The sequence below is a fragment of the Lagopus muta genome, chromosome 3, assembly GCF_023343835.1.
Source record: "Lagopus muta isolate bLagMut1 chromosome 3, bLagMut1 primary, whole genome shotgun sequence".
Classification (NCBI taxonomy): Eukaryota; Metazoa; Chordata; class Aves; order Galliformes; family Phasianidae; genus Lagopus; species Lagopus muta.
In genome coordinates this window covers 37,321-59,926 of record NC_064435.1, presented here as the reverse complement: position 1 = coordinate 59,926, position 22,606 = coordinate 37,321, and the positions used below count along the sequence as shown (strand labels likewise).

At 52.9% G+C, this 22,606-nt stretch overlaps 1 protein-coding gene across 7 annotated transcripts in view; it reads right to left on the bottom strand.

The window, feature by feature from the left end:
• Positions 1 to 22,606, bottom strand: part of MAPK15 (mitogen-activated protein kinase 15) — a 53,409-nt gene that overhangs the window by 7,568 nt on the left and 23,235 nt on the right. For 6 of the 7 annotated variants that reach the window (XM_048940176.1, XM_048940179.1, XM_048940180.1 and 3 more), the window contains 5 exons: positions 19,000 to 19,057; positions 10,301 to 10,438; positions 9,956 to 10,061; positions 5,171 to 5,471; positions 2,775 to 2,926 (listed from right to left, as the gene is read on the bottom strand). In XM_048940176.1, the coding sequence (XP_048796133.1) occupies positions 2,775 to 2,926; positions 5,171 to 5,471; positions 9,956 to 10,061; positions 10,301 to 10,438; positions 19,000 to 19,057 (755 nt within the window). The remainder of the gene's footprint in view (positions 1 to 2,774; positions 2,927 to 5,170; positions 5,472 to 9,955; positions 10,062 to 10,300; positions 10,439 to 18,999; positions 19,058 to 22,606) is intronic. The other variant, XM_048940177.1, reaches the window with a different exon arrangement.

Below are 22,606 nucleotides of genomic sequence, written 5' to 3'. Positions count from 1 at the left end.
CAATGAGGAGCAGAATTCCCAAAACAGCCTACTTGAGGGGCTAGCCAACTTGATTTCCTCCCAGTCAGTGTCATCCAACGTCTCAGCTATCAAAAGAAGACGTCCTCCTGCTTCCCCTTTCCCAGAGGCGCGGATCCGCAGATCCCTCCGCCCTGCTGGTCACGGATCTGGGCCGGACCAGCCCATAAACCGTTGACACTGTGCATAAGTGCACAAAACAGACCATCGTTCCCCAAAATCCCCTCCTGGTTTCTGGCAATCAAGTGGCTGGGTGAGTGTCTGAGCTGGAGGCTGCAGATGGACACCAATGCCACAATAAAGGTTAATCGTGTGCCAGTGACTCAGACTCAAATGGCTGAGGACAGGAGGTGCTGGAGCCGGGCTGGGCGCTGAAAATGAGCGCAGAGCAAGTTGGAATGTCAGAACTTCTCAGCTCCTGCTGAGGCTGAAAGAGAAAGATGGAAAAGTCACAGAATGACAGAATGGTAGGGGTTGGAAGGGAGCTGCAGAGCTCATGGAGTCCAACCCCCTGCCAAAGCAGGTTCCCTACAGCAGGTCGCACAGGTCGGCATCCAGGCAGGTCTTGAACATCTGCAGAGCAGGAGACTCCACCACCTCCCTGGGCAGCCTGCTGCAGTGAACAGTGGGACCATAGAGACACGTTGGGACCCATAGAGACACACTGGAACCCATAGAGACACATTGGGACCCATAGAGACACATTGGGACCCATAGGGACACGTTGGGACCCATAGAGACACATTGAGACCCATAGAGACACGTTGGGACCCATAGAGACACATTGGGACCCATAGAGACATGTTGGGACCCATAGAGACACTTTGGGACCCATAGAGACACAATGGGACCCATAGAGACACAATGGGACCCATAGAGACACACTGGGACCCATAGAGACACGATGGGACCCGTAGAGACATGTTGAGACCCATAGAGACATATTGGGACCCATAGAGAAATGTTGGGAGCCATAGAGACACATTGGGACCCATAGAGATACGTTGGGAGCCATAGAGACACACTGGGACCCATAGAGACACGTTGGGGCCCATAGAGACACAATGGGACCCATAGAGACACAATGAGACGCATAGAGACACGTTGGGACCCATAGAGACACATTGGGACCCATAGAGACACAATGAGACGCATAGAGACACGTTGGGACCCATAGAGACACATTGGGACCCATAGAGACACGTTGGGACCCATAAAGACACGTTGGGACCCATGGAGACACGATGGGACCCATAGAGACACATTGGGACCCATAGAGACACGTTGGGACCCACAGAGACATGTTGGGACCCACAGACTCCCCCACCTCCCTGCAGCCTGTTCCAGCGCTCCTCCCCTCACTGCACAGCCGTTCCTTCGCACATTGCTGCACAACTTCCTATGCTGCAGTTTCCGGCCGTTTCCCCTCGTCCTGTCTCCACTCCCCACTGAAAAGAGTCCGGCCTCGCCATTCTGCCCCCCACACCTCAGATATTGACAGACCTGGATCAGCTCCCCTCTCAGCCTTCTTTTCTCCATGCTGAACAGACCCAGCTCACTCAGCCTTTCTCCATAGCAGAGATGCTCCAGGCCCCTCACCATCTTGCTGGCCCTCCGCTGGACTCTTCCCAACAGATCCCTGTCTGTTTTGTGCTGGGCAGCCCAGAACTGGACGCCGTGCTCCAGGTGAGGCCTCAGCAGGGCAGAGCAGAGGGGGAGGATCGCCTCCCTCGCCCTGCTGGCCACGCTCTGTGCAATGCAGCCCAGGATGCCATTGGCCCTCTTGGCCACAAGGGCACACTGCTGGCTCATGGCAACCTGTCGTCCACCAGGACACCCAGCTCCCTCTCCGCAGAGCTCCCCTCCAGCACCTCATCCCCCATCCTGTACTGCATGCAATTCTTCCTCCCAAACACACCATCAGTCACAATGCTGATGGGCATCCAGTGCCACTGCAGTGGTCAGTGTGAGCCTTGTGGGGAACAGACACAAAGCACATGCGTGCAGCACGATCTTCTCCCCGTCAGGCACTTACAGCTACAGGCAGTGAGCCACAACAACCCACAGATCCTTCAAATGACGATGTTCGTATCTTTCACTGAGAAGCTGGTGAGGCTCAGAGAAGCTGTGGATTCCCCATCCCTGGAGGAGCCTCAGGCTGGGCTGCATGGGGCCGTGGGCAGCCTCACGTACTGCCTGACTCAGCCACTGTGCCAGGGGCTTGGAAACGATGGCCCTTCCAACTCAAGCCATGCTGTGACTCCACAGTTCTCACGAATGCCTGGACTTCAATACTCCAGGGAGAAGTTTGTGCTCATAAAACCACCCGTCAGCATCGGGTATGTGGGAGGTGTAAGGTGAAAGCCACTCCTCTGCCCCCGGTGATTCCTTCACACGGGGTTTTAAACTACAGCACCAGACAAAGCACTGGGAACGCAGGTATTGCAGCGCTGAGGATCAGAGCTTGAAAGCTCCTGTCTGAATCCACTGCGTCCTACAGGTTGTGATGGGTGATTTCAGTGCAGCACTGCACTACAGATGTTCACATGTCCTCTGCAAGCCCAGCTGCGTTACTCAACTCAGCTGCTGGCACATTTGACTGACACTACAGGCAATGAAATTGCATTCCATCTGATGGGCGCTCATTAATTAATAACTCATCGACATCACTTGCCTCTCATCCAAGTTTCTTTACCGAGTTACAACTCATGATCTTTGGTCACTGAGCTTTTTATCTGCATAGGACTGCTACTTACACAGGAAAGGTTCTGTACGCTTGCAGGAAGCTGAGTATTTGCATTTGCCCACATAATTTGTCTCCTCTGCTTCCCATTGCCTGCAGTTCTTCCCTGCTGAGGAGGTGGTGCAGAATGGTTCCTGATGACAGCCCCAGAATTTGCATTACCTGCTGGAGGAAAAACATGAGATAAAGTAGGAAAATCAGGAGGACAAAGAATGCATTGAGGTAGGGACAGAATATAAAAACAGAGTCAGCCTTGGCCGCCTCCCTTCCTCTTACAGGACAAAAATATTCAGAATGAATCACAGAACCATAGAAAGGCCTGGGTTGGAAAGGACCACAGTGATCACTGAGTTCCAACACCCTGCTGTGTGCAGGGTCACCAACCAGCAGACCAGGCTGCCCAGAGAACACATAGGGTGCCATAGGGATACATAGGGTGTCATAGGGATCCATAGGGTGTCATAGGGATGCATAGGGTGCCATAGGGATGCATAGGGTGCCATAGGGACCCATAGGGATGCATAGGGCGTCATAGGGACCCATAGGGTGCCATAGGGATGCATAGGGTGCCACAGGGATCCATAGAGTGTCATAGAGACCCATAGGGTGCCACAGGGATCCATAGGGTGCCATAAGGACCCATAGGGTGCCATAGGGATGCATAGGGTGCCATAGGGACCCATAGGGATGCATAGGGCGTCATAGGGACCCATAGGGTGCCATAGGGATGCATAGGGCGTCATAGGGACCCATAGGGTGCCATAGGGATGCATAGGGTGCCATAGGGACCCATAGGGTGCCATAGGGATGCATAGGGTGCCATAGGGACCCATAGGGATGCATAGGGCGTCATAGGGACCCATAGGGTGCCATAGGGATGCATAGGGTGCCATAGGGACCCATAGGGTGCCATAGGGATGCATAGGGTGCCACAGGGATCCATAGGGTGTCATAGGGACCCATAGGGTGCCACAGGGATCCATAGGGTGCCATAGGGACCCACAGCAGTGCCATAAGAATCCATAGGGTGCCATAAGGACCCGCAGCAGTGCCATAAGAATCCATGGGTGCCATAGGGATCCATAGGCTGTGCTAAGGATGCATAGGTTTCCTTAAGGCCCTGCAGATCCATAGGTCACCTTTGGGTGCCATAAGGATCCATAGACTGTCCTAAGAATCCATAGGGTGCGATTGGGATCCATTGGGTGCCATAAGGATCCATAGGGATGCCCTGGGGATGCATGGGGTGCCATAAGGACCCATTGAATCATAGAATCCCAGCATGGCCTGGGTTGCACAGGAGCACAGCGCTCACCTGGTTCCAAGCCCTGCTGTGTGCAGGTCGCCAACCAGCAGCCCAGGCTGCCCAGAGAACCCACACTGATTGAGATTGGTCGGGTGCCATAAAGATTGATAGGGAGCCATAGGATCTACAGGGAGCCATAAGGATCCACAGGCTGCTATAAGGATCCACAGGGTGTCATAAGGACCCATAGGGTGCCATAGGGACCCATAGGGTGCTATAAGGACCCATACGGTGCCATAGGGACCCATACGGTGCCATAAGGATCCATAGTGTGCCATAGGGATCCATAGGGACCCATTGGGATCCATAGGGTGCCATAGGTACCCATAGGGTGCTATAAGGACCCACAGGGACCCACAGGGTGCCATAGGGATCCATAAGGATCCACAGGGTGCCATAATCAGAGAATCCCACCATGGCCTGGGTTGCACAGGAGCACAGCGCTCACCTTGTTGCAACCCCTGCTGTGTGCAGGTCGCCAACCAGCAGCCCAGGCTGCCCAGAGAACCCACAGTGATTGAGATTGATCGGTTGCCATAGAGATTGATAGGGTGCCATAGGGATCCATAGGGTGCTATAAGGACCCATAGGGACCCATAGGGTGCCACAGAGATCCATAGGGTGCCATAGGGATCCCCAGGGTGCCATAGGGACCCACAATCATAGAATCCCAGAACCCCAGCATGGCCTGGGTTGCACAGGAGCACAGCGCTCACCTGGTTCCAAGCCCTGCTGTGTGCAGGTCGCCAACCAGCAGCCCAGGCTGCCCAGAGCCACATCCAGCCTGGCCTCCAATGCCTGCAGGGATGGGGCATCCACAGCCTCCTTGGGCAACCTGTGCCACTGCCTCACCGCCCTCTGGCTCAAAAACTTCCTCCTCATATCCAACCCAAACCTTCCCTGGCTCACTTTAAAGCCATTCCCCTTGTCCTGTCACCACCCACCCTCACACACAGCCGTTCCCCTCCTGTTTATCCGCTCCCTCCAAGCACTGAAGGCCACCATGAGTTCTCCCTGGATCCTTCTCTTCTCCAAGCCAAACCAGCCCAGTTCCCTCAGCCTTTCTCTCAGGAGAGCATTCACTGTACGACAGCAGTACCTACTTTGAACAGCACAGTGTGTGATGGGGTTGTAGATCACAGCGATCTTTGATCTCTGACACGAAGATGTGCAGAAGTCTTTGCTCTGGTTGGATGCCTCTGCCTGGACACTGGCTGTACTTCCAGCATCCCTTTGTGGATGTTTTGGCAGAGGTGGTGCTGGCATTCCGTGGCTTTTCCCGGTGGTTAAAGTCGCAGGATTGGAAGATGGAAAGAATGGTCTGGGTTGAGATTGACTGGATTCAGCGTCTCCTTTCTGCGTTTGCTCCTTTGGGTGGCGATTTCCTTTCTTTTCAAGGATCATCTACAGAAAGAAGAGAAGCTGGTTAGACTTAAAACAGCTAAGAAGCAAAGCAGGGGGATAAAACACAAACCAACGTTTGTTTGAGACAAACACGCAAATACATCATGTCCCAGGATATGAAATAATTACAGTTTGAAAACTAATTTGGCATCGGAAAGAAGATAAACATAATATTCTCAGCAGAAAGAAAGAATGGGCTGAAGCATTAAGAGAAAGGTTGGACTCAGTAGATGATTTTAGTACATCTTGAGGGGGGATATCAGTACATGAAGTCGGCATTAAGCATTTCAAAGGCAGAATCGATGCGCCAAGCAGAAGGGAACTGTGCTGCTTCTTCCCATCTCCCTCTGGAATCGTGTTCAGCCCATCCATGAACGCTCAGACATTCACTCCAGCTCCTTCACAGCCTTCTCTCAGCTCCCTCTGCATGTTGGCTGTTACCACAGTTTGCTTTGGGGCGGAAGGGACCTGTTAGGCCTGTTAGCCTGACCTCGGTGCCAGGGAAGGTGATGGAGCAGATTGTCTGGAGGGAGATCATGCAGGGGGATCAGGCCTAGCAGCATGGGTTTGTGAGAATCCTTCTTAGTTGTTTTTTTTTTGGCTCAAAGCTTGCTTCCTGAGCTTTTTCTTGTGATAAGACTGAGTGACTTGTCAAGGAGGCAACTGATGGGTGCTAACCGTGTGACAATCGATATCGCTTTGGGAACATTTGAAAGCCCCTTCCCCCAGAGCTGCTTGCTCTGAGCAGAAGAGAGCGCTCAGCAGTGTTCACTGGCGGAAGGTCTGACCTGTGGCCAAACCGCTCCAGCTAAGTATGGAAGGCTGGGGGATGATAGCATTGTATCCTGCAAAGGCAAGATGCAAGTTGGTGCCTCCCTGCTTCCTCTTATCTGCTGGCAAGGCCAGAAAGATAAGAACAAAGGAGGTTCCTGCTGAGATCCCAGAGCCTGAAGCTGCCACCCCAAGGAGAACTGAGGCAACCACCTTGGGTTTGAGCTGTCACTCAAAGGAGAGCTGATTCGACCACTTTGGATTTGAGCTGTCACTCCAAAAAGAGCTGACTCAACCACTTTGAAGCATTGAAAAAGGGCCATCATCACCATGGTCATGGTCGTCGTCCTTCTCGTCGTCGTCCTTCGTCATCAATAGAACAACAATGCCCGACGACCCACCACTACTGAGGACCAAAGACTGAACTACGAACCTCGCTGGATCCATGGTGGTGACTCTGTCCCTCTTGCTTCCTATAAAGACTCCTTGCTTCTTCTTTTCTATCTTTTCTATCGCCCTCCTTCCCTTCCCCCATTACCCTCATTCATAATAGTGTCCATTCTCCCCTTCCCCATTTCCCTGATTAAGATTTGTAATAAACTGGTTGGACCAACATTTGAACCGTTGCTTCTTAATCTCACGCCGGGTATATAGATAATAAAAGAACCTCCTCTCCCTCCTAGAAATTGGAGCGAGACAGGGTTCGTGAAGGGCAGGTCCTGCTTGACCAACCTGATCTCCTTCTATGATCCGGTGACCCATCTGGTGGATGAGGGAAAGGCTGTTGATGTGCTCTGCCTAGACTTCAGCAAAGCCTTTGGCACTGTCTGCCACAGCTGCAGAAGCTGGCAGCCAGAGGCTTGGATGGCTGCACTGTGGGCTGGGTGAGGAGCTGCCTGGAGGGCCGGGCACAGAGAGTGGTGGTGAATGGAGTCAAATCCAGCTGGCGACCGGTCGTGAGCGGTGTTCCGCAGGGCTCGGTGCTGGGCCTGTGCTCTTCAATATCTTTATTGATGGCCTGGATGAGGGCATCGAGTGCACCCTCAGTACATTCGCAGATGGCACCAAATGGGCTGGAAGTGTGGATCTGCCTGGGGGTAGCGAGGCCCTACAGAGCGATCTGGACAGGCTGGAGAGCTGGGCTGGAGCCAATGGGATTACATCATTTTCTGGTTTTTCAAGTTCTGTTTTTCTCCACATTAGAGCATCCAGATACGCTGGATTCTTCCCAAGAGATCCCTGTCTGCTTTGTGCTGGGCAGCCCAGAACTGGACGCCGTGCTCCAGGTGAGGCCTCAGCAGGGCAGAGCAGAGGGGGAGGATCGCCTCCCTCGCCCTGCTGGCCACGCTCTGTGCAATGCAGCCCAGGATGCCATTGGCCCTCTTGGCCACAAGGGCACACTGCTGGCTCATGGCAACCTGTCGTCCACCAGGACACCCAGCTCCCTCTCCGCAGAGCTCCCCTCCAGCACCTCATCCCCCATCCTGTACTGCTGCATGCCGTTATTCCATTTGGGAAGAGTCCAGCAGAGGGCCAGCAAGATGGTGAGGGGCCTGGAGCATCTCTGCTATGGAGAAAGGCTGAGTGAGCTGGGTCTGTTCAGCATGGAGAAAAGAAGGCTGAGAGGGGAGCTGATCCAGGTCTGTCAATATCTGAGGTGTGGGGGGCAGCATGGCGAGGCCGGACTCTTTTCAGTGGGGAGTGGAGACAGGACGAGGGGAAACGGCCGGAAACTGCAGCATAGGAAGTTGTGCAGCAATGTGCGAAGGAACGGCTGTGCAGTGAGGGGAGGAGCGCTGGAACAGGCTGCAGGGAGGTGGGGGAGTCTATGGGTCCCAACGTGTCTCTATGGGCCCCAACGTGTCTCTATGGGTCTCAATGTGTCTCTATGGGTCCCAATGTGTCTCTATGGGCCCCAAGGTGTCTCTATGGGTCCTAACGTGTCTCTATGGGTCCCAACGTGTCTCTATGGGTCCCAATGTGTCTCTATGGGTCCGAATGTGTCTCTATGGTCCCAACATGTCTCTATGGGTCCCAACGTGTCTGTATGAGTCCCAGTGTGTCTCTATGGGTCCCATTGTGTCTCTATGGGTCCCAATGCGTCTCTATGGGTCCCAACGTGTCTCTGTGGGTCCCAACGTGTCCCTATGGGTCCCAATGTGTCTCTATGTGTCCCAACGTGTCTCTATGGGTCCCAACGTGTCTCTGTGGGTCCCAACGTGTCTCTATGGGTCCCAACGTGTCTCTATGGGTCCCAATGTGTCTCTATGGGTCCCAACGTGTCTCTATGGGTCCCATTGTGTCTCTATGGGTCCCAACGTGTCTCTATGGGTCCCAGTGTGTCTCTATGGGTCCCAGTGTGTCTCTATGGGTCCCATTGTGTCTCTATGGGTCCCAACGTGTCTCTATGCGTCCCAACGTGTCTCTATGGGTCCCAACGTGTCTCTATGGTCCCACTGTTCACTGCTGCCCATGGAGGTGGTGGAGTCTCCTGCTCTGCAGATGTTCCAGACCTGCCTGGATGCCGACCTGTGCGACCTGCTGTAGGGAACCTGCTTTGGCAGGGGGTTGGACTCCATGAGCTCTGCAGCTCCCTTCCAACCCCTACCATTCTGTCATTCTGTGAACACAAGGCTTCCCTAGGGATGAGGAGGAGATGGTCGGAGAGCATCCAGCCAAAATGGACACGCACACATCCATGGGCCCCCGTGGGATGCCCTCATGTGTGCTGAGGGAGCTGGAGGAGGCGACTGCTGGGCCGCTGTCTGTCCTCTCTGAAAGGTGTTGGTGAATGGGAGAGGTGCCTGAAGCCGGAGGAAAGGCCGTGTCACTCCTGGCATGGAGGACCTGGGAAACTACAGGCAGGTCGGCCTCACCTCTGTCCCTGGAAAGGTGACAGATGGAACAGTTTGCTCTGGATGCCGTTCCAAGCAACTGGAGGAGAAGAAGGTTATCGGGTGCAGTTAATGTGGGTTTACCAAGGGGAAACCGTGCTCGAGGAGCCCTCAGTGATATCACTGCTGGCTGGGTGGATGGAGGGAGAGCAATGGGTGCCACTTGACTTCAGCAAGGTGTTTGACACCATCATCTCCCACAACGTGCTGGTTATGGAACTTAAGAAGCGCAGGACAGATGCGTGGATGGTGAGGTGGACTGAGAACCGGCCGACTGGCAGAGCTCAGGGGGTGGTGATCAGCTGAACAGTCCTGGTTGGATGCCTGTAACCAGCAGTGTTAAGTTCTGTGCTATGAGAGCAGTGAGGGGCTGGAACTGCTGCCCAGAGAGGCTGTGATGCCCCGTCCATCCCTGGAGGTGTTCAAGGCCAGGTTGGATGGGGCCCTGGGCAGCCTGGGCTGCTGTGAAATGGGGAGGTTGGTGGTGGGAGGTTGGAGCTTCATCACCCTTGGGGTCCCTTCCAACCCAACCCAACCCAACCCAACCCATTGGTGGTGGGAGGTTGGAGCTTCATCACCCTTGGGGTCCCTTCCAACCCAACCCAACCCAACCCAACCCGTTGGTGGTGGGAGGTTGGAGCTTCATCACCCTTGGGGTCCCTTCCAACCCAACCGTTCTGTGACACCACGCTGTCACCGTAAGGATGTAAGGAAAGCCCAAGGGAAGGCAAATAGAAGAAAATGGCAGAATTCAGTCAGTCCGAGAATGACAGATACTTGGGGGATTAAAGCTTCAGCAAACAGGGCAATAGAATGTACCTGATATAATTTGTTTCGATATTCTGCCACAGACAGCTGAGTGTCGTCAGCTAAAGGAAGAATCACATCGTAACCCAGAGAGGGCTCCATGGCAGGGCAGTGAAACCTGGGAAGACGACAGCATGGCGTAAGGCACTGAGACTAAACCAGCTCCACAGATTAACACTATGCTGAATTAACCGTTGTTAAATCATCTAGCGTGACCTCTAGAGTAAACAGGCTTACAGAGGGTCAGGGATTAACTTCTTTTTTTCTTTCCACAATCAGCATAAGGGCACCTCATGCCTAAAGCAGCTCTGTAACATCTGAGCAGGATGCAGGGATTGGCACGCTGGCATTGCTCACCTTTTCACATAGGGATGCTGCAGGGCCTCCTCCGCCGTCAGTCGTTTGTCAGGGTTAAACACCAAAAGCTTCTTCAGAAGATCCAAGGCAGGCAAAGGAGTGGAGGATGGTAAAATCTCCTCAAACGTTACCCGTTGCCTGCAAGTGAGGAAGCAATGAAGATGTTCAACATCTTCAGCAGTGACCTTGATGAGGGGATGGCGGCCACCCTCAGCAAGTTTGTGATGATACGAAGTACAAAACAGCACAAAACAGACAGGGATCTCTTGGGAAGAGTCCCAATGTGTCTCTATGGGTCCCAATGTGTCTCTATGGGTCCCAATGCGTCTCTATGGGTCCCAATGCGTCTCTATGGGTCCCAGTGTGTCTCTATGGGTCCCAATGTGTCTCTATGGGTCCCAATGTGCCTCTATGGGTCCCAATGCGTCTCTATGGGTCCCAATGCGTCTCTATGGGTCCCAGTGTGTCTCTATGGGTCCCAATGCGTCTCTATGGGTCCCAGTGTGTCTCTATGGGTCTCAACGTGTCTCTATGGGTCCCAACGTGTCCCTATTGGTCTCAACGCATCTCTATGGGTCCCAGTGTGTCTCTATGGGTCCCAACATGTCTCTATGGGTCCCAATGTGTCTCTATGGGTCCCAATGTGCCTCTATGGGTCCCAATGCGTCTCTATGGGTCCCAATGCGTCTCTATGGGTCCCAGTGTGTCTCTATGGGTCCCAATGTGTCTCTATGGGTCCCAATGTGCCTCTATGGGTCCCAATGCGTCTCTATGGGTCCCAATGCGTCTCTATGGGTCCCAGTGTGTCTCTATGGGTCCCAACTTGTCTCTATGGGTCCCAGTGTGTCTCTATGGGTCCCAACATGTCTCTATGGGTCCCAACGTGTCTCTATGGGTCCCAATGTGTCTCTATGGGTCCCAGTGTGTCTCTATGGGTCCCAACGTGTCTCTATGGGTCCCAATGTGTCTCTGTGGGTCTCAACGCGTCTCTATGGGTCCCAGTGTGTCTCTATGGGTCCCAACATGTCTCTATGGGTCCCAATGTGTCTCTATGGGTCCCAATGTGTCTCTATGGGTCCCAAAGTGTCTCTATGGGTCCCAACGTGTCTCTATGGGTCCCAATGCGTCTCTATGGGTCCCAGTGTGTCTCTATGGGTCCCAATGTGTCTCTATGGGTCCCAACGTGTCTCTATGGGTCCCAATGCGTTTCTATGGGTCCCAATGCGTCTCTATGGGTCCCAACGCGTCTCTATGGGTCAAAATGTGTCTCTATGGGTCCCAACGTGTCTCTATGGGTCGCAATGTGTCTCTATGGGTCCCAACGTGTCTCTATGGGTCCCAACGTGTCTCTATGGGTCCCAGTGTGTCTCTATGGGTCCCAACGTGTCTCTATGGGTCCCAATGTGTCTCTATGGGTCCCAATGTGTCTCTATGGGTCCCAAAGTGTCTCTATGGGTCCCAACGTGTCTCTATGGGTCCCAATGCGTCTCTATGGGTCCCAGTGTGTCTCTATGGGTCCCAATGTGTCTCTATGGGTCCCAACGTGTCTCTATGGGTCCCAATGCGTTTCTATGGGTCCCAATGCGTCTCTATGGGTCCCAACGCGTCTCTATGGGTCAAAATGTGTCTCTATGGGTCCCAACGTGTCTCTATGGGTCGCAATGTGTCTCTATGTGTCCCAATGTGTCTCTATGGGTCCCAACATGTCTCTATGGGTCCCAATGTGTCTCTATGGGTCCCAGTGTGTCTCTATGGGTCCCAGTGTGTCTCTATGGGTCCCAATGTGTCTCTATGGGTCCCAACGTGTCTCTATGGGTCCCAATGCGTTTCTATGGGTCCCAATGCGTCTCTATGGGTCCCAACGCGTCTCTATGGGTCAAAATGTGTCCCTATGGGTCCCAACGTGTCTCTATGGGTCGCAATGTCTCTCTATGGGTCCCAACGTGTCTCTATGGGTCCCAGCGTGTCTCTATGAGTCCCAATGTGTCTCTATGGGTCCCAATGTTTCTCTATGGGTCCCAACGTGTCTCTATGGGTCCCAACGTGTGTCTATGGGTCCCAACGGGTCTCTATGGTTCCCAATGTGTCTCTATGGGTCCCAACCTGTCTCTATGGGTCCCAACGTGTCTCTATGGTCCCACTGTTCACTGGAACAGGCTGCCCATGGAGGTGGTGGAGTCTCCTGCTCTGCAGATGTTCCAGACCTGCCTGGATGCCGACCTGTGCGACCTGCTGTAGGGAACCTGCTTTGGCAGGGGGTTGGACTCCATGAGCTCTGCAGCTCCCTTCCAACCCCTACAGTTCTGTCATTCTGTGATAAGCTCACATCATCTATTTCACAGTCCTCAGCATCCTGAGAGTTGGAAGGGACCTGAGGGCACTGTTCCTTCACTGCGCCTTCGTTGTGCCTTCTTTGGTACAGAGGGGGCCGTTACAGCTGCAGTCAGGACTCTGGTTCGGCCACAGCACCCATCTGCATGCCCTCAGATCCAAAGATCCTCTCACTCCCCCGAGGCACAGCACAGTGCAATAAGTTCTCTCCCTCCGTGGCACAGACGAGGCAACTCTTCTTTTGTTGTTTCATCCCTTCAGCAGGAAGTGGTGCCAGCTTGGGTGCGAAGTCCCACACAGCTGGAGGTGAAATTCACTGCAGGTATTTGCCCAAATTCCCTCACACACCTCACGCCCGGTGACTGGAGCATCTGTGGGCACATCCCTCTGTGGCGTTCATAAATGGATGTTTAACCATTCGGAAAGCCAGAAGGATACTCAGGGAGGCCAGCTGAAGAAGTCATCATAAATAGGCATTGTTCACATGAGCAGCGAGAGACCTGATGGAGTTTGAGGAGGTTCAGGTTGGACATAAGGAAGAACTTCTTCTCTCAGTGCTCAGGCGCTGCAATGGCTGCCCAGGGAGGTGGTGGAGTCGCCGTCCCTGGCAGCGTTCAAGAGGCATCAGGATGAGGAGCTGCATGATGTGGTTTAGTGCTGGTGATGGCGATGGTGATGGGGAGACAGTTGGACTGGATGATCTTATAGGTCGTTCCAACCTTGGGATTCTATGATTCTATGAGTGGATCAAGGTCTGAGCCCTCACCCAACCCTCTAAACATCAGTGAGCATCCAGAGAATCCACACAGCTCATAGCTAGGAGGACAGCACTGCTAATTCCATGATGAGGAGGGATGCCCAGACCATGGCAGATACGGGTATGGAGTCATTAGAAACTGGTGCGTAGCTTGCTATGGCCTTAGGCTTGTGCAGAAGTGTTGCATTTCCTAATATTTACTAATTAGGTGTGGAATAATTGACTTAAGCAGAATTATGATGTGGTCTGTGTGAATAACAGGAGAATTCAACAGAACCACGAGACACACAATGAAAAAACCTGAACATCACACTGAGAGTCATTAAACAGGAACATTGGGTGCTATAAGGACCTATAGGGTGCCATAGGGAACCATAGGGACCCATAGGGATCCATAGGGTGCTATAAAGACCCATAGGATGCCACAGAGACCCATAGGGACCCAAAGGGTGCCATAGGGATCCAAAGGGTGCTATAAAGACCCATAGGATGCCACAGGGACCCATAGGGACCCATAGGGTGCCATAGGGATCCATAGGGTGCCATAGGCTGCCATAGGGATCCACAGGGTGCTATAAGGACCCGTAGGATGCCATAGGGAACCATAGGGATCCATAGGGTGCCATAGGAATCCATAGGGTGCTATAAAGACAAATAGGATGCCACAGGGACCCATAGGATGCCATAGGGATCCATAGGATGCCATAGGGATCCATAGGGATCCATAGGGTGCTATAAGGACCCATAGGGTGCCACAGGGACCCATAGGGATCCATAGGATGCCATAGGGAACCATAGGGACCCATAGGCTGCCATAGGGATCCACAGGGTGCTATAAGGACCCATAGGATGCCACAGGGACCCATAGGATGCCATAGGGATCCATAGGATGCCATAGGGACCCATAGGGATCCATTGGGTGCTATAAGGACCTATAGGGTGCCACAGGGACCCATAGGGATCCATAGGATGCCATAGGGAACCATAGGGACCCATAGGCTGCCATAGGGATCCACAGGGTGCTATAAGAACCCATAGGATGCCATAGGGATCCATAGGATGCCATAGGGACCCATAGGGATCCATAGGGTGCTATAAAGACACATAGGATGCCACAGGGACCCATAGGGACCCATAGGGTGCCATAGGGATCCATAGGGTGCTATAAGGTCCCATAGGATGCCACAGGGACCCATAGGGACCCATAGGGTGCCATAGGGAACCATAGGGTGCCATAGGGATCCATAGGGACCCATTGGGTGCTATAAGGACCCGTAGGATGCCATAGGGACCCATAGGGATCCATAGGGTGCCATAGGGATCCATAGGATGCCATAGGGATCCATAGGGATCCATAGGGTGCTATAAAGACCCATAGGATGCCACAGGGACCCGTAGGGACCCATAGGGTGCCATAGGGATCCAAAGGGTGCTATAAAGACCCATAGGATGCCACAGGGACCCATAGGGATCCATAGGATGCCATAGGGTGCCATAGGGATCCATTGGGTGCTATAAAGACCCATAGGATGCCACAGGGACCCATAGGGACCCATAGGGTGCCATAGGGATCCATAGGGTGCCATAGGGATCCATTGGGTGCTATAAGGACCCGTAGGATGCCATAGGGAACCATAGGGACCCATAGGGTGCCATAGGAATCCATAGGGTGCTATAAAGACAAATAGGATGCCACAGGGACCCATAGGATGCCATAGGGATCCATAGGATGCCATAGGGATCCATAGGGACCCATTAGGTGCTATAAGGACCCATAGGATGCCATAGGGAAACATAGGGACCCATAGGGTGCCATAGGGAATCCATAGGGTGCTATAAAGACAAATAGGATGCCACAGGGACCCATAGGATGCCATAGGGATCCATAGGGTGCTATAAGGACCCATAGGGTGCCACAGGGACCCATAGGGATCCATAGGATGCCATAGGGAACCATAGGGACCCATAGGCTGCCATAGGGATCCACAGGGTGCTATAAGGACCCATAGGATGCCACAGGGACCCATAGGATGCCATAGGGATCCATAGGATGCCATAGGGACCCATAGGGATCCATTGGGTGCTATAAGGACCTATAGGGTGCCACAGGGACCCATAGGGATCCATAGGATGCCATAGGGAACCATAGGGACCCATAGGCTGCCATAGGGATCCACAGGGTGCTATAAGAACCCATAGGATGCCATAGGGATCCATAGGATGCCATAGGGACCCATAGGGATCCATTGGGTGCTATAAGGACCTATAGGGTGCCATAGGGAACCATAGGGACCCATAGGGATCCATAGGGTGCTATAAAGACACATAGGATGCCACAGGGACCCATAGGGACCCATAGGGTGCCATAGGGATCCATAGGGTGCTATAAGGACCCATAGGGTGCCACAGGGATCCATAGGGTGCCATAGGGATCCATAGGGGGCCATAGGGATCCATAGGGACCCATTGGGTGCTATAAGGACCCATAGGATGCCATAGGGAACCATAGGGACCCATAGGGTGCCATAGGAATCCATAGGGTGCTATAAAGACAAATAGGATGCCACAGGGACCCATAGGGATCCATAGGATGCCATAGGGAACCATAGGGACCCATAGGGTGCCATAGGGATCCACAGGGTGCTATAAGGACCCATAGGATGCCACAGGGACCCATAGGATGCCATAGGGATCCATAGGATGCCATAGGGACCCATAGGGATCCATTGGGTGCTATAAGGACCTATAGGGTGCCATAGGGAACCATAGGGACCCATAGGGATCCATAGGGTGCTATAAAGACACATAGGATGCCACAGGGACCCATAGGGACCCATAGGGTGCCATAGGGATCCACAGGGTGCTATAAGGACCCATAGGATGCCATAGGGACCCATAGGGCCCCATAGGGTGCCATAGGGATCCATAGGGATCCATTGGGTGCTATAAGGACCTATAGGGTGCCATAGGGAACCATAGATGCCATAGGGATCCATAGGGATCCACTGGGTGCTATAAGGACCTATAGGGTGCCATAGGGAACCATAGGGACCCATAGGGTGCCATAGGGATCCATAGGGTGCTATAAAGACACATAGGATGCCATAGAAACCCATAGGGACCCATAGGGTGCCATAGGGATCCATAGGGATCCATTGGGTGCTATAAGGACCTATAGGGTGCCATAGGGAACCATAGATGCCATAGGGATCCATAGGGACCCATTGGGTGCTGTAAGGACCTATAGGGTGCCATAGGGAACCATAGGGACCCATAGGGATCCATAGGGTGCTATAAAGACACATAGGATGCCATAGGGAACCATAGGGACCCATAGGGTGCCATAGGGATCCATAGGGTTCTATAAGGTCCCATAGGGTGCCACAGGGACCCATAGGGATCCATAGGGTGCCATAGGGATCCATAGGGTGCCATAGGGATCCATAGGGATCCATTAGGTGCTATAAGGACCCATAGGGTGCCACAGGGACCCATAGGGATCCATAGGATGCCATAGGGAACCATAGGGACCCATAGGCTGCCATAGGGATCCACAGGGTGCTATAAGGAACCATAGGATGCCACGGGGACCCATAGGATGCCATAGGGATCCATAGGATGCCATAGGGACCCATAGGGATCCATTGGGTGCTATAAGGACCTATAGGGTGCCATAGGGAACCATAGGGACCCATAGGGATCCATAGGGTGCTATAAAGACACATAGGATGCCACAGGAACCCATAGGGACCCAAAGGGTGCCATAGGGATCCATAGGGTGCCATAGGGATCCATAGGGTGCCACAGGGATCCATAGGGTGCCATAGGGATCCATAGGGTGCCATAGGGATCCATAGGGACCCATTGGGTGCTATAAGGACCTATAGGGTGCCATAGGGAACCATAGGGACCCATAGGGATCCATAGGGTGCTATAAAGACACATAGGATGCCACAGGGACCCATAGGGACCCATAGGGTGCCATAGGGATCCATAGGGTGCTATAAGGACCCATAGGGTGCCACAGGGACCCATAGGGATCCATAGGGTGCCATAGGGATCCATACGGTGCCATAGGGATCCATAGGGACCCATTGGGTGCTATAAGGACCTATAGGGTGCCATAGGGAACCATAGGGACCCATAGGGATCCATAGGGTGCTATAAAGACACATAGGATGCCACAGGGACCCATAGGGACCCATAGGGTGCCATAGGGATCCATAGGGTGCTATAAGGACCCATAGGGTGCCACAGGGACCCATAGGGATCCATAGGGTGCCATAGGGATCCATAGGGTGCCATAGGGATCCATAGGGACCCATTGGGTGCTATAAGGACCCGTAGAATGCCATAGGGAAACATAGGGACCCATAGGGTGCCATAGGAATCCATAGGGTGCTATAAAGACAAATAGGATGCCACAGGGACCCATAGGATGCCATAGGGATCCATAGGATGCCATAGGGATCCATAGGGATCCATAGGGTGCTATAAGGACCCATAGGGTGCCACAGGGACCCATAGGGATCCATAGGATGCCATAGGGAACCATAGGGACCCATAGGCTGCCATAGGGATCCACAGGGTGCTATAAGGACCCATAGGATGCCACAGGGACCAATAGGATGCCATAGGGATCCATAGGATGCCATAGGGACCCATAGGGATCCATTGGGTGCTATAAGGACCCATAGGGTGCCATAGGGAACCATAGGGACCCATAGGGACCCATAGGGTGCCATAGGGATCCATAGGGTGCTATAAGGACCCATAGGGTGCCACAGGGATCCATAGGGTGCCATAGGGATCCATAGGGTGCCATAGGGATCCATAGGGACCCATTGGGTGCTATAAGGACCCGTAGGATGCCATAGGGAAACATAGGGACCCATAGGGTGCCATAGGAATCCATAGGGTGCTATAAAGACAAATAGGATGCCACAGGGACCCATAGGATGCCATAGGGATCCATAGGATGCCATAGGGATCCATAGGGATCCATAGGGTGCTATAAGGACCCATAGGGTTCCACAGGGAACCATAGGGACCCATAGGGATCCATAGGGTGCTATAAAGACACATAGGATGCCACAGGGACCCATAGGGACCCATAGGGTGCCATAGGGATCCATAGGGTGCTATAAGGACCCATAGGGTGCCACAGGGACCCATAGGGATCCATAGGGTGCCATAGGGATCCATAGGGTGCCATAGGGATCCATAGGGACCCATTGGGTGCTATAAGGACCCGTAGGATGCCATAGGGAACCATAGGGACCCATAGGGTGCCATAGGGACCCATAGGGTGCTATAAGGACCCATAGGGACCCATAGGGTGCCATAATCACAGAACCCCAGCATGGCCTGGGTTGCACAGGAGCACAGCGCTCACCTGGTTCCAACCCCTGCTGTGTGCAGGTCGCCAACCAGCAGCCCAGGCTGCCCAGAGCCACATCCAGCCTGGCCTCCAATGCCTGCAGGGATGGGGCATCCACAGCCTCCTTGGGCAACCTGTTCCAGCACTGGCAGATGAACCCTAGGATAACTTTTTGTACACACTAAACAGCAGCTGTTGACATCTGAGACACATTTAACATGCAGAGCTTACCGGGAACTCATGCGGTCAATAATTGAGGCCCTGTAGTCTGATTGCATAGCCATCATATCTGCAATAACAAAATTACAGTCGACCATCAGCAGAGCTTTGTAGTCTATGCAGGAAAGCAAATACATGGCATTAAAATGGCACAGAGGAAATCAGCCTGATAAATGTCATAGAAAATTATTCTAACAGAGATGGGATGGAAATGGAGTGGGGACAGAATATTTACTTCTGCATTTTCTAATACTGCTCACAGTTTCTATCTGCATTCTCATGGGTTTCATAAACATGTGCTCCTATCCTCCATAGCTGGAAGCACCAGGACGTGTGAGGCAAAACGACCTGCTCCAAAGCACTGCTTTGCACACAGAAGGACAGATCCAGCTGTTTGCTCCTGCACTGCTGGGTTCTTTTTGTCTGATGACCATGAGCTGCTTCCTGGACGGATCTGTCAGACCCTTTTAGTCAACACTTGCAATGCAATCGTCTTTTTATTTCTCAGAATCTTCCTTCTTAGTTCCCTACAAATCTTATGGAAAAGTTGCTGCTCACAGTTCAGTTTTCCTTGTTTGGAAAGTTACATCCCTGTGGCACCCTATAGGTCCCTATGGGTCCCTATGGGTCCCTATGGGTCTTTATAGCACCCTATGGATCCCTAAGGCAACCTATGGGTCCTTATAGCACCCTATGGATCCCTATGGCACCCTATGGATCCCTATGGGTCCCTGTAGCATCCTATGTGTCTTTACAGCACCCTATGGATCCCTATGGCACCCTATGGGTCCTTATAGCATCCTATGGATCCCTATGGCACCCTATGGGTCCCTGTGGCATCCTATGGGTCCTTATAGCACCCTATGGATCTCTATGGGTCCCTAGGGGTCCCTGTGGGTCCCTATGGGTCCCTGTGGCATCCTATGTGTCTTTACAGCACCCTATGGATCCCTATGGCACCCTGTGGGTCCCTATGGGTCTTTATAGCACCCTATGGATCCCTAAGGCACCCTATGGGTCCCTATGGGTCCCTGTGGCATCCTATGGGTCCTTATAGCACCCTATGGATCTCTATGGGTCCCTATGGCACCCTATGGGATCCTATGGGTCTTTATAGCACCCTATGGATCCCTATGGCACCCTATGGGTCCCTATGTGTCTTTACAGTACCCTATTGATCCCTATGGCACCCTATGGGTCCCTATGACACCCTATGGCACCCTATGGATCCCTATGGCACCCCATGGGTTCTTATGGCAACCTGCGGGTCCCTATGGCACACTATGAATCCCTATGACACCCTATGGCACCCTATGGATCCTTATGGCACCCCATGGGTTCTTATGGCAACCTGCGGGTCCCTATGGCACACTATGAATCCCTATGACACCCTATGGCACCCTATGGATCCTTATGGCACCCCATGGGTTCTTATGGCAACCTGCGGTTCCCTATGGCACACTATGAATCCCTATGACACCCTATGGCACCCTATGGATCCTTATGGCACCCCATGGGTTCTTATGGCAACCTGCGGGTCCCTATGGCACACTATGAATCCCTATGACACCCTATGGCACCCTATGGATCCTTATGGCACCCTATGGATCCCTATGGCACCCTATGGGTCCCTATGGGTCCTTATAGCACCCTATGGATCCCTATGGCACCCTATGGGTCCCTATGGGTCCTTATAGCACCCTATGGATCCCTATGGCACCCTATGGGTCCTTATGGGTCCCTGTGGCATCCTATGTGTCTTTACAGCACCCTATAGATCCCTATGGGTTCCTATGTGTCTTTACAGCACCCTATGGATCCCTATGGCACCCTATTGGTCCCTATGGGTCCTTATAGCACCCTATGGATCCCTATGGCACCCTATGGGTCCCTATGGGTCCTTATAGCATCCTATGGATCCCTATGGCACCCTATGGGTCCCTATGGGTCCTTATAGCACCCTATGGATCCCTATGGCACCCTATGGGTCCTTATAGCACCCTATGGATCCCTATGGCACCCTATGGGTCCCTATGGGTCCTTATAGCACGCTACGGATCCCTATGGCACCCTATGGGTCCCTATGGGTCCTTATAGCATCCTATGGATCCCTATGGCACCCTATGGGTCCTTATAGCACCCTATGGATCCCTATGGCACCCTATGGGTCCCTATGGGTCCTTATAGCACCCATTGGATCCCTATGGCACCCTATGGGTCCTTATAGCACCCTATGGATCCCTATGGCGCCCTATGGGTCCCTATGGGTCCCTATGGGTTCCTATGTGTCTTTACAGCACCCTATGGGTCCCTATGGGTCCTTATAGCATCCTATGGATCCCTATGGCACCCTATGGATCCTTATGGCACCCTATGGATCCCTATGGCACCCTATGGCACCCTATGGATCCTTATGGCACCCTATGGATCCCTATGGCACCCTATGGCACCCTATGGATCCTTATAGCACCCTATGGATCCCTATGGCACCCTATGTGTTCTCTGGGCAGCCTGGTCTGCTGCTTGGTGACCCTGCACACAGCAGGGGTTGGAACTGGATGATCTTTGAGGTCCTTTCCATCTCAGGCCATTCTATGATTCATTCTATTATTTACACAATCACAGAATCACAAGGTTGGAAACGACCTGCAAGCTCATCCAGTCCAACCCACCTCCCATTGCTATCAGTACCACAAGCTACTAAACCTCATCTCGTTACATTTCCAGACCAAATTACAATTTACCATCACTACACCAGTCCAACTGAGGTATGGTACCCTGTTTTAAACCTTTGCCGCCTTATAAAACTTAAAGATGTTCTGAAGGCCTTGTTCTTCCTTCTCATCTAACCAAGGACAGGTCTGTTTTATTATAAAATTAGCCTATCTCAATTAAGTTTTCCTTCCTTGGGAAGATGTTAGAAGAAGATCTAACGGATATCTTCTTTCTGAACCGGACAGGCTGCTTTCTTTCACTCTTTTTATCTCTTCTTTAAGTAACTTAGAATCATAGAATCATAGAATCACCAAGGTTGGAAAAGACCTCCAAGCTCCCCCAGTCCAACCGTTCACCCATTCCCAACAGCTCCCACTGAACTACGGCCCTCAGCACAGCATCCAGCCTTTCCTTCAACACCCCCAGGCTCGGTGCCTCCCCCACCTCCCTGGGCATCCATTGCAGTGCTGCCCACCTTTCTGACACCTCATTCTTCCTCATGTCCAGCCTGAATCTCCCCTGCCGCAGCTTGAAGCCGTTCCCTCTGCTCCCATCACTGATGGCACGAGAGCAGAGGCCGACCCCCAGCTCCCTGCAGCCTGCCTTCAGCAGCCATAGAGAGCAGTGAGCTCTGCCCTGAGCTCCTCTTCTCACACTGAACATTCCCAGCTCCTTCAGCCTCTCCTCACCAGCCCTGTGCTCCAGACCCCTCACCATTTCATTGCCCTCCTTTGAACACGTTCCAGGGCCTCAATATCTTTCCTGCAGTGAGGGGCGCAAAACTGGACACAGCCCTCGAGGTGCGGCCTCACCAGTGCTGAGCACAGGGGATGGATGCTCACCTCCCTGCTCCTGCTGGCCATTTCTGATGCAGGCCAGGCTGCCATTGCCCTTCCTGGCCACC